The sequence below is a fragment of the Euprymna scolopes genome, chromosome 7 (genome assembly GCF_053919585.1).
Source record: "Euprymna scolopes isolate OS-2025 chromosome 7, ASM5391958v1, whole genome shotgun sequence".
Taxonomy (NCBI): Eukaryota; Metazoa; Mollusca; class Cephalopoda; order Sepiida; family Sepiolidae; genus Euprymna; species Euprymna scolopes.
In genome coordinates, this window is record NC_136488.1 from 148,138,943 (window position 1) to 148,151,892 (window position 12,950).

The 12,950-nt window shown below is 34.5% G+C and overlaps 1 protein-coding gene across 3 annotated transcripts in view; it reads left to right on the forward strand.

Moving 5' to 3' along the window:
- The first annotated feature begins 3,607 nt into the window (after window positions 1–3,607).
- Window positions 3,608–12,950, forward strand: part of LOC145280045 (uncharacterized) — a 434,510-nt gene continuing 425,167 nt past the window's right edge. For all 3 annotated transcript variants that reach the window (XR_013868533.1, XM_080131714.1, XM_080131717.1), the window contains exon 1: window positions 3,608–4,548. Coding sequence is in view for 2 of the 3 variants with exons in the window: in XM_080131714.1 (XP_079987840.1) it covers window positions 4,540–4,548 (9 nt within the window). In the remaining variant the exon portion in view is untranslated. The remainder of the gene's footprint in view (window positions 4,549–12,950) is intronic.

Here is a 12,950-nt window from a genome sequence, read left to right on the forward strand (position 1 = left end):
CTGAAAATGACACAATGTTCAACAAGCGACATCGCAGATGCGCCGCTATACAACTTATGCTCTCTATCAATCCAGGTTATGACACCAGGACCATTGCCAGCACCCTCAAAATGCAAATCCGGACGGTTCAATGCTTAAGGGCACAGCTGAACGAAGTTTCCGGCCATGGTTATGGTCTTTGGTGTGGTTTCAAGTGAACGTCACATCATGCCACTTCACATCTTTGAAGTTGGTTTGAAAGTCAACACCAAAGTATACGTGGATGTGTTGAAGAGTGTGGTGATCCCCTGGTTCAATCAGGGGACCGCTGGCAAATCCTGGGTGTGGCAGCAGGACTCGGTGTCGGACCCACAAGTTCAAAGAGACCCAGGCTTGGCTTCAGAAGGAATGCTATGGCTTTTTACCCTTATCTCACTGACCTCCCTACTTCCCTGACCTAAACCCGCTGAACTACTTTGTTTGGTCAGTTTTTTTTTGTTTTTGTTTTTTTTTTTACAATTGATTAAGTATGTTGTTCCTTGACACAGGTGCCTGTCAGGTTTACATTTTATTTAAATAATCTTTTAGTACATTTGATAATTATCGTTCTCACAGGTGCACGCTTTTGTCAAAAATGATTTCTCGGCACACATGGCCCAAATATCCAACATCAGAAACATAGAGAAAGAAAGAGACGTCCTTTGCAGTGGTGGTAGTAAGACAAGTTCTTGATGTGAGTGTTATACCAGAAGGAACCACTAGCAAGCTGGGGTTTTCCCTGAATCATCAGACTCTTCTGGCTTGATCCTAGTGTTGGATAGTAGTTGAGTACATCTGCTGGTATATATTTTAGCACAGGTGATTATGTGCACGTCCAGATGACCTTACTGTGTGTGGAACAAAAGAACTTGAAAGAGTGTAGTGATAATAACCAGCCACTAGTGAGAGATTTAACAGGTGGGGTCAGAATATTGAAAGACCGAGAATAATATGTGGGAGGGGGCACGGATGTGGCGTGACATGGAAGAAAGTGAGTAGGAATACAGATTTTGAATCAGACACCGGTTTGTGAGCTCCAAACGAATTGTCACTGAAAACGTGCTGTAACAGACAAAACTTGAGAATTACACGTGGTGATAGATGCTGATCTGTGTGTCTATTAGTCTATCCATTTATCTGTCTGTCTCTCCAGCTAATTATTACTTATATTAACATAGCTGTCTCTCTCTCTCCTTCACAAAGAAATGTAAATTGTACTTGTTATTAATATTTTTCCCTCAATAAATCTCCATCTCGAATCTTTGTCTTATCTTAGTTCTTCTTCTATAACTCAATGAGGTATATACGCAACAATAAAATGACGGTACAGTCCTGATGCAGAAAGAACTGAGGAAGAATTAACTTGGTGGCAAAGAGGAAAGAACAAAGAACAACAACAACAACACATTTCAATTTCGAGGAAGAAAGAAAAGAAGACGGGGCAAGGTAATAAATACTAGGAGACGCACTCTCCCATGTATTACCTCCTTATTTGGGAGAGGAGGGGAGGGGAGTTTATTCATTGCAAATTGCTTGTGGTGCATCTTCCAAGAATGTCAATGGATCGTTTGGAGCTATTTTTTTTGTATCAGCCAGAGTATCCCTCTTTAGGGAGCTACTCCCTCGTTAAACTGACTTCATGTCAACTCTTGCTGCAGTTTAAAGTAGCTATATGTAACAGAGCTGCTGACACATGTTAGCAGCAGCAGGCACATGGCACGCATGCAAATGATCAAGCTGGTGTGCGATGTGACTTCATAGCAGATGAAGAGAAAGGAAAGAAAAAGCAGAGAGAAAAAGACACCACGTGGGCAATGAGAGCATTTTGGGGATAAACACATGTTCGACAGGGCAGGATTTCGTTAACTCTATAGCAAACTAAGAGACTTTTAAAATAAGACGCAATGCGGTATTTTGGAGAACGTCTTTTATTTCAACTATAAAAAAGTGAGTCGGATTTTTTGTTCCATTGCGACTGTCTCATTCAATCCTGGGCAAAGCCAAGTTTTCCTGCTAATAGCAATAAAGATAGCAAAGAAATGGAGAGAACAGAAAGGATATCTTGGATTTACTTTGGCAACCTGGTAACTCTTAACCCTTATCCCTGAGTAACTTCCAGGCCTTGATAAGTGGTGATCACCGTGTAAAAAAAAAAACTCTCACTTCCTCTTCTTTTGTCCTGTAGACCTCGCAACAACGAGTGATGTTTCTGACAAAAAAAGGAAGAATTGCTGTTTTTTTTTAGGTAGCCTGTTGTCTTGAGTGGGTGGTATGTGGAGATTTCCAATCCTCTGATAGCATTTCTCATCATTCTAATGTCAGTCTATCCATCTGCAATAACCCTTATTCTCGCGTGGCTTCTGGCCTTGATAAATGGTGACTCGTTAATAATTGAAAAAAAAAAAAAAGAAAATGACTTGGAGAACGATTAAAGAGAAAAAGATATAAAAACTAAAAAAATCTTAAGCGTTCTCCTCCCTGCAACCTCCTTTCCACAGAAGAGACGTCACAAGCCTGCCTCTTCTCTATCGTTATTTTCATGGCAAGTGCTCGTCTGAGCTTCAATCTATGGTCCCTCCATACTTTCACAAAATGCACTCGTCTAGCTACAATCACTACAAACACTCTCTATCTGTACCTAAATGTGAATGCAGATTCCATAAACATAAGTTTTTTCATAAACATAATAAGTTTTTTTTCCTGGAACTGCTCGCCTGTGGAACTCGATTCTGTTGGCATGCTTTCCAGCTGACTATAACATGGTCGTTTTCAAGTTCAATGTAAACAAGTTTTTGATGTATCGCTCTCTTTAAATAATCAAATTCTACCTAATTTCCACCAACAGCGATCACTAAGCTGTTGTGTCAGTGACCGTCTTTTACACTTATAATCCCTCAAGTGGCCTTCGAGCTTTAATAAGCGGTGACTACTGACTCCGGGAGTCAGTGACTCCCCTGTAAAAAAAATTGATGGGTAGAATTAGAATAAGAGAGAGAGAGAGAGAGAGAGAGAGAGAGAGAGAGAGAGAGAGAGAGAGAGAGAGAGAGAGTAAAAAAAAAAAGGTGAACTAAATAATGCAACCCTGATTGCGACAAGATACCGGTAGTTACAGTTGTGAATTAGTACTGAGAATTACTGCGAAACACACGACATGGTTTTTAAACAAAACTCCCTGCTGCCTGAATTTGGCACCTCCTCGTCGCCCACCCCCAAGTCGGGCGTCAATATTTAGCAAACTCGCACCCCCCCACTCCAACCTTATCCATCTTAAAAAAAAAAAAGAAAAAAAAAAAAAGGCCTGCAATAAATTTTCACCATCATACCCCGTAGTTGCCTGAAGACGTATGTACGACTAGCGGATACTATTACTTACGGTGTACCAAAGACGGACCGTTGACTTGTAATGATGATAAAGAAAATCGCGGTGTGAAGAGAAATCTTGCGTCTGCAGGAGGGCGGGATGTGGGCGTGGCGATGGTGGTGCCGGCGATTGCAAGCACTTGCAGTAGTAGAAATAGCATAGCAATAGTAATAGTAGCAGTAGTAATGTTTTATATTGCTGCCGACTATTCCCTAAAAATTGATCACCAGAAAAGTAGAGAGAGAGCGAGTGAGTGGGGGCTTTGTTGATCTTTCCTTCCTTACTGTCAGTCTGACTGGAGCGGAAACCCCCCAAAAGGGGTCTAAAAATATTTGAGATGTGAAGATGGCAACTTTTTGTTCCGTCCGCAAAATATTGTCCATTATGGTTGTTTGAAAGGAAACCCCGCAGAGAGAATTCAAAGAAAAGTAAAAAAAAAAAAATAAAATAAAATAAAATAAAAAGAAAGTAAAAGAAGAAGAAGTCCGCGGCACGCCTGGATTTTACCAAAAACGTTGGAAATAAGAGAGTTTGGAATTTGAATGCTTTCTTTATTGCTATAATAATATAATAAACTAAACACAGAATTCACAGAAGAAATATTACTACTATTACTAATTATTATTCTAACAAGAAAATTATAAAATCGCGGAGAAGGTAGAAAAGTTAAAAAAAAAAAAAATTAATAAAAAAATTTGATTAAAAGAAAAGAAAGAAAGAAAAGTTATTGTTGATAGAATGGTTGGCGCATAAAAAAAATATGCAGACGTAACATTCTTCGATTTTAAAATTTCAAAGTTAAGTTAGTGTTGTAACTAAAAAAATAATAAAAATAATAATAAATGAATAAAGTAATATCTAGAAAGAATTTTTTAGCAGAAGCGGTCAATATCGACAATTGCCGGTAAAAGCGGGTAGAGGGCTGGGGAAAAAAAGAAAGAAAGAAAGAAAGAAAGGAGAAGGAAAAGGATTACTTATTTATTTTTCGTGGATATTATTACCATTTTTATTATAAACAGACTCCGACTCTCTTGAGCGTGCTGTATGTAGCGACAGACCGCCGGAGACACGCGCCAAAAGGGAATAAGGATAAAGAAGGAAATAATTTCGACTACTAAAGAATTTGCCTGCTAGTCAGTCTACAAATAACATTTTTAAAAATGCGGAAGGTAAGTGAACGCACCTTTTTATGTATAGATTTCGCACGGCGCGTGTGTGAACAAGGGATAAAAGAAAGAAAAAAAAATTTAAAAAAAACAAAAAAACGTGCAGGTAAAAATAAAGGGAAAACGCGAAAAAAAAATGTAATCCTGAAAATACTGTGTGTCGTGTCACTGTGTCGCATAAGTCTCTTTACCATTTCAAAATAAGATATTTTTGTATTTTATGTTTTGATACTTATGCATTTATGTTACCGTGCCGAAATAATAACGTTATCATTTAGAAATCCATTCTTATTATAATATGGGGATGAGAGGGAGGGTGTTTTGTGATTATTCTGCACTTTCACACAAAAAAAGATACTGTAAAACTTGAATTTGATTTGATAATACTATTAAAAATCGCACGGTAACATAAGTGCATAGACAGCTATGTTTTTATTCATTCTTTTATATTTAATGAGCTTACTTAATTCATTAAAAAAAAATTATTGCATAGTTTAAAGATCAGAATTTTATTTTGATTGATGCGTGATAGAGAATGTTATATAAATTCAAATTAATTAAAAAAAAAAAAAAATTATAAAAGTGATTTATGCGCCACCTTATATGTAAGACAAAATTATAAGACAAAAACAGAAAGAAATGTGCGTCGTCAGTTGCTTTGAGGTTATTGATTATGATGTGTTATTTTGTTTCTTTTGCAACTCGCCGGTTAAACACGGAAATAAAACCTTGTTATAGAACTGGAAATATATCGAAATAATAACGCCAGAACAAGGAAAAGGAAATTGGCGACTACTACTTAATAAATAAAAAAAGGGGCAGAACATCAGTTGGTACATGGTTATAAATATAGATATTTCCTTTCTTCAAAAAAAAAAAAAAAAAAAAAAAGGAAAACGAAAGGGGAAAAAAAGGAGTGCATAATGTGACAATATAATCATACGTGCATTGCATAGGTATTTCTGTAGAATTTGGCAACTTCGAAATTAAAATTGCTACTTTTACTTTCTGGCGTTAGCGTGTGCAGCCCGATTGATTGTTAGCGGCTGATGGTAAGGTATGCATTTTCGGCAGGTGTGTGTTTCGGCGAGAATTCAATTTGAGCGTGTCTCTAGATCTGCATAACGCGTGTGTGCATGCGTTGATATATAGTATGCATGTATACATACATTGGGTAAATTGGTAGACTTACGCCCTCAGCTAAATACCTTCAAATAAAAATGAGATTCTACTGTTTTTCCTTTTTTCTTTTTAGACAATTTCGTGTGAGTACCCTGAAAAATCTGACAGAAAGTAATAAACAACAAACAATCAATTATTTTAGAAGTTAAAGTGGGAGATCAGTTTCGTATATAAACTTAACATTGCCCTCCATTCCTGCGGTATTCTAACTTTTTTAGTGTAGTTAACTAAAAAATCTTACTACCAACACCAAGTAGCAAGCCATAAAATTACACGTAATCGCCTAAAAAAAACTAATCCTCACCTTACCCCCCCCCAAAAAAAAACGCACAGAATTTATCATACTACAGCAAGAATAAGATTAACTATCCCGAAACGCTAATATGGCTCGGAAGTGGGTGATCATTTTACGTTACATTTATATGCAAACTAATACCCTACCTAAATTCTAAAATAATAGTCTTTTTCAGAATGTTATCACGTAATCATAAAAAAGTAAGATTTCATTTTTTTATGGGGCTAAAAAAGAAAGAAAAAAAAAGGGTAGAATTCCATTTTTTATGAAACTAAGATTGTTAATCTTCAGTAATACCGTATATTGTACGCATTAGTATTACATGTGTGTGCAGGTTTGCTGGTTTACGTGTGCCTGAAGACTTGCTTCCCTTTTCTAAATTGCAACTGAAGAAACACCAGTGCGTTCGTCTATTATAGTTGACTAGCGGGACCCGTGGAAATTCCACAGCGGACTCTTTCATATGTAATTTATTGATGTTGGCATTCTGTGGATGTTCAGCGTAAATGGGGACGCTTTGATATTATTGTACCTATTTACTATGCCTCCCCACGGGACAGAGTTAGACACCAGGGTCGTTTTTTAACGTGGAGAAAAGGTACAAAAATAAAAATTGTCTCAGTCGTGAAGGATTTCTCCTCAACCGAAAGAGAACAAGAAAATGAAGTACAGCATCTGAAGAACAGATACTACACTTTGATCTTGTTTATATATTTTATTGCTTTTAAAATTTTTGTAAATACAATTAAGTAAAAAAACAAAAGATTTTCAAACAACAAAATTCTTTGATCTTGATCAAAAGGACAAGCTTTGTTATTATTGTAGCTCTTTTGTTAAAACTGCAAAAGTATTTATCTAAGCTAGCAAAGGCGCCCGGCGTAGTCCGGTCATAAAATATGCTTAAATATGATATTTCAATTCATACATATTTTATATTATTATAGAGTCAATTTTCTATCGATTCTTATAAAGTTATGATTTCAAAAATAAAAACATATATCCATATGACTTGGGGTGCATCAGCTTGAATCGAACCCGAAACCAAAACTTATGGAGAATTCTTAGTAAAAGTATCTGTTATTCAGATGCTGCACTTCAATTTCTTGTTCTCAGTCAGTGGAGGAGAAATCCTTCACGAATGAGACAATTTTTATTTTTTGTTCCTTAACGTTAAAAACCGATCCTGGTGTCTAACTCTGTCCCGTAGGGAGGCAAAGTAAAAAGGAACTATAATCGAAACCAAAACTTATGAAGAATTCTTGGTAAAATTATTTGTTACAAGAAAGAGAAGGTCATAACAGTCACTCGGAAGAAAAAGATGTAAGCGTGACACACACAAAATAACACACACGCTACCGTATTAATATATAGATAAGAAACAATCTAACTAATAACACAAATTTATAATTCAATATAGTCGATACTCTATATATAGTATATGCCTAGTCAGCTCCCACTAATTCATTCAGTGTAATAACAAAAGCAGTTCGGTTGACTTGCTAATATAATGTTAATGATACCGGGCACTAATGCACAAAACAAGATATTAAAAGAAATAAAACTGATTGATTTTGAAATAGGGATTTATGTACAAACTTTAAGCAGCCGAGCATAAACCAATCAATAATGTGATTAATTATAATCGAAACAAAGCAATCGATAAACGTTTGCACATTTCAGAATGTATAACACGTTACCATCTTGAACACACGTTAAGAAAAAAAGAAAGAAAAGAAACCCGTGTTTATTGTATACGTTCGTCTATGTAAAAGAGCGTCTTTTATCGATGATATTTCTATAATATTTACATATTGATATTTTATCAACGTTATTTACCATTCCCTTTTTATATTAGTTACAAATGTGTTTCCTATTGAGTGTCAGGTCGATTGCTGCAATCCACATAAATTAAAGGAACTGGCTGAAAAGTACAAATTCGTTATATCAATTTCCCATTTTAGACCTGGTTTCTCCGTTGTCTTTAAATGTAGGCGCATCCGCATGATTACATGTGATCAAATATGCTCATAAAGGCATGCGATCGTTATAGAGTGTGTTTGGATATATGAATTCAGAATAATAAATTGTTATTTAACGGTAATAAAAAAAAAGAATACTAAATTTATTAACCCATTATCGACAAAAAGTACATATTGAGACACACCAGTGTGCGTGTGTGTGTGTCTATATCTATCTATCTATCTATCTATCTATCTATCTATATATATATATATATATATATATATATATATATATATATATATATATATATATATATATATATATCAAATTATATACCAGGTTCAGCGTTGCTTAACTTCGATGATCTGACGGGAACCGGTGAGGTGAGTCAACGTGATTATATCGGGTGTATATATATATATATATATATATATATATATATATATATATATATATATATATATATATATATATATATATATATATATATATAATGTGTGTGTGTGTGTGTGTGTATATTATGAATAATAATATTTTTAAAATAATACATATGCTGCACTGCAGTGCTCTGCAGTCTGCACCCCATTTGGGTGTACCAAATTGGTCAAAGGTAAAATTATTTCCCACTCGCATTTAGGTAAAAATGCACTTTCGCATAATTCATTCAGAGAAGTATCGCCAAAACAAAAACAAAAACAAATAACACACACACACACACACACACACACACACACACACACACACACACACACACACACACACACACACACACACACACACACATATGATTGCTTAATCTTTGCGGATGATCGCTGTCCTACACAACAAAATCCTCCCCCACATATATATGTACCCATATATATATATATATATATATATATATATATATATATATATATATATATAAACAACATTTCATCTGATGATAAGATGAGCAATTTATTGAAAATCCATGGGTTAAAGAAAAGATTTTATCAATTATTTCTTTGTCAAAACAATAAATTTTATTATACATAATTCAACTCAATTTTTTTTAATGCATAATTTAACTTTAATTTTCCATTTATATATATATATATATATATATATATATATATATATATATATATATATATATATATATATATATAACGATTTAGATAGATAGTGCGGAAATTTCTCGAGAGCTATTTCGGCTATCACCTCGATAATCGATAGCATACAAAACAATATTATTGGCGAAATTAAAGAACACTACGGGGAATTTGGATGTGCCAAAATTAAGAAAAAAAAACAAAACAAAAAAACGATTTCCCCTGACGAGATGATAGCTGAAAGAGCTCTCGAGAAATTTCCGCACTATTTAAATCGTTATATAAATTATAGAACATCGGGATGCGCTCAAAATAAATCAATAAATGGTTGATTGCAAATATTAAAGCTAAAATATAAATTATTTATTTAAAAACTATGTGTTGCATATTTCAGTAACGTGCCATGGTTTAATTGCAGTAGATTGACTATTTAAAGGCAGTTAAAAATCCAAACAAATCATCAGTGATTCACGAAAGGAAAACTGATTGAAGAATGGAGTTCTACGCGCGCACACGCACACACACACACACACACACATACATACATACATATATATATATATATATATATATATATATATATATATATATATATATATATTACAGAAGATCATAAGAACGTTGGTACCACAGGTTTTAAATCCAACACAAAAGGGAACCAATCTCTGGTTGCCTATGCTAGACTCTCTTCAGCCTCTGTAGATCTACTTTTTGCATTCGTTTTTAGTTGATTTGTTCATTTAAGAGAGACGATAAGAAAGATAAAAGTATTCAGTTTAAAATAGAGAAACAGCGCGCGAGAGAGAAAGAGAGACAGACAGAGGGGAGACCTGATACTTATAACTTCCTTTTTTCCTGAAGTCAAACAGACAATGAGAAATGGAAGAAAGCTAATTTGAGTACTTTTTTTTACTTTCACCGCTTACGTCCCTTTTTCCCCCTTCCTGATAAACGATTTGTTTCACATACAGATATCGGGAGAGTAGAAAGTAGACTTTAAATTTACTTTCGACATTCTCGTAACTCTCGCTTCCCATATTTTGTTCTTTAGTCCTCACACTCCACGAGCGATGTTTCTGGCAAAGAGGAAAGAATTGCTGTTTTCTGGGCCGGAATCTATCCGTCTAACACTTGTCGTTCGCAAGTTTTTTTTTTGTTGTTTTTTTTTTTAGTTTGAAGTGGTATTTTTTTTTTTTAGCTCAGTACATTAAGTGGCTTCGTGCATTGTCTGGAGCGATTTCTATTTAACAAATGTTTGGTTATAAGACTAGCGCCTGAGCGACAGTGATAACTTCCTAAGAGGTGATTCTTCCTCGCTTCTGACCTACGTTTGAAAGAAAAAAAATACATGTAAAGTTTATAGATTTAAACTAATTAAAAATCTCAAAACTGACCGTTTGGCAAAATGTGAATCACTTTTTGACAGATGTTTGAACTTCAGCTAGTCTGTATTTTGGTTCTAATCTTTGTCTGTTCCATTTGAGGGTTCTTGGTTAAGTGCAGAAACATTATATATATATAATTTTATTGCTTCTCATTCTTCTTCTCTGCAAACTCTCTCTCTCTCTCTCTCTCTCTCTCTCTCTCTCTCTCTCACACACACACACACACAGACTTGATGTAGCTAATCTCAGCTTTTTTCTATAAATACAATTATAACACACGTTTTTCAGAATTGTCTGATCTATTCCCCGCTTCCTTAATTCCAGCTCGTTTGACTTGTTGGTCTAGTGGTCTCCATTAATTCACTGTTGTTTTGGTATCTCATTGTAATACAACTTCCTATTCCAGTAGCCTCTTTCCAAAAACTGCAAGCTTGTGGAATTCTCTTTTTGATGACTTTTCCGTCTCCATGTAGCCTTGGTCTTTTCAAGACTAAGGTCAATAAGATCTTTGCAATAATCATCGTTCTTTTTTTTCTCGTTAGCTCCTTACATCAAGTGGCTTCACGTCTTGTCTGGAGTGATTTTCATTTAAATAATCAATTTTAGTTATTTTAGCTTAGCATGAAAATCAGCTTGTTTACTTTCACTTTTTTGCATTCTACATATGTTATGGAAATTGCGACGTCGGGTACGCCTACTAGTATACTCTCTGAGTACTTTATTCGCATACTCTCTCTCCCTGTCTATTTATCTCCATCTCTCTCCCCCCCTTCCCCTCTCTCTCTCTCTCTCTGAGTACTCTATTCGCATACTCTCTCCCCCTGTCTATTCATCTCTCTCTCTCTCTCTCTCTCTCTCTCTCTCTCTCTCTCTCTCTCTCTCTCTCTCTGATTCTATTATTGATCTGCGTATAAGATTTATCGGAAATCGAGTTTTAACGTCAAAGTTGCGGCATGTCCAACACAAGCCACGTGATAACCAACCGTGGGCACCTGTAGATTTTACCTTCTGGCCTCTTCACAGCATATTAAACTTTTCATTATTGTAAACTCGGCACAAATATTTTATGCATTTCATATAAATGTGCGTATATTTTATCTAAGTATATAAGCATAGATCTAGTCGATATATTTAGAGAGTTAATGTTAATAGTAAGAATATTTAAAAATAAAATTTAAAATAATTATAGTAAGAATCATATATATGATACATGCTTAAAGTGCATATATATACATAAGGGACGGTTAGAATCTTAGAAAGATCTCTTGGTTTGAATGTCTGAAATAGCGTGTGAATGTCTGGTATCTGGTAGGATGCTCCATCCCCAGCTAGATCGAAATGAGAAAGAGACAGGGTCGCTTGATTTTTAATTTTTCATATGCATCTGTTGGTACCTTACACGGTAACGACGCTGAAGAGATGAATAACGACTACGGTTAGAGCGTCAAACGTTAATGGTTTCGATTCTAGCGGATTCCACTCAAGTCATATTTTTGTAACATAACTTTTGAAATCATATATATTGAATAATAATCAATATAGAATTGCCTCTGTAATGATAATAAATAAGAAATCTGCACGAATTAAAACATGTCTAACTTAACGACTGTCCGGTAACCCGATGTAACAACACACACACACACACACACACACATACGCACGCACACACATACACACACACACACAACTTAATATGCACGTTCTTACCCGTAAATGACTTGACACGCGTTTACTAACCTAGGAAGAAGAGGGAGAAATATACGGATATAGAGAGAAGGAAATAAACTGACAATCGGCTGCGCGTAAGGGAAAGAGAAGAAGAAAGAAAAAAGAAGAAAGAAGAAGGAAGAGAGTGACCATCCGCTGCCTGTCATATGGTTTAATTTAGTCTAGACTCTCAGAGAAAGAGAAGGGAAGGGATAGAAAATGAAGATTATACGCGCGTCATGGAGTTAATTGAGTCATGGAAAATAAGTCTATTAAAAGATATATAAAAAAAGTTATATACAAAGTTTTAAAACTATCTGTATGTTTTCATGTTAAAATTAGTTTGAAATAAATATTATCTTATAATACGTTTAAATTTTCTATATTGTATTTGTAATATATTACTATGAATTCAAAAAACTGATTTTTATGTAGTTAATATTTTATGTAATTAATTTTATTGGTGGTTATAGCGGTCGTTATTATTTTGCTCACTAATATTTACTTCCTAATTGATTAAGATGCAGAAAATTGCATTATTAGTCGCCCCCAATTCCATAGGACGTATTTAGTTTCGGTTAATATATACTTTTATTCATTCCGTACACAAAAGTACCTTCATGCACGCATAAAGAAATAAATAAATAAAATAGTTATTATTTTAAAGTTTTGTGTTAATTTATATTAAATCTAATACTGTTTAGTGGTAGTATTTGATCTTTTTGACTTAAATCAGTTTAATAACTAATGTATTAAAATTTTTCTTAATGCTATCTCATTTATTTATAAGTAATTTGGATA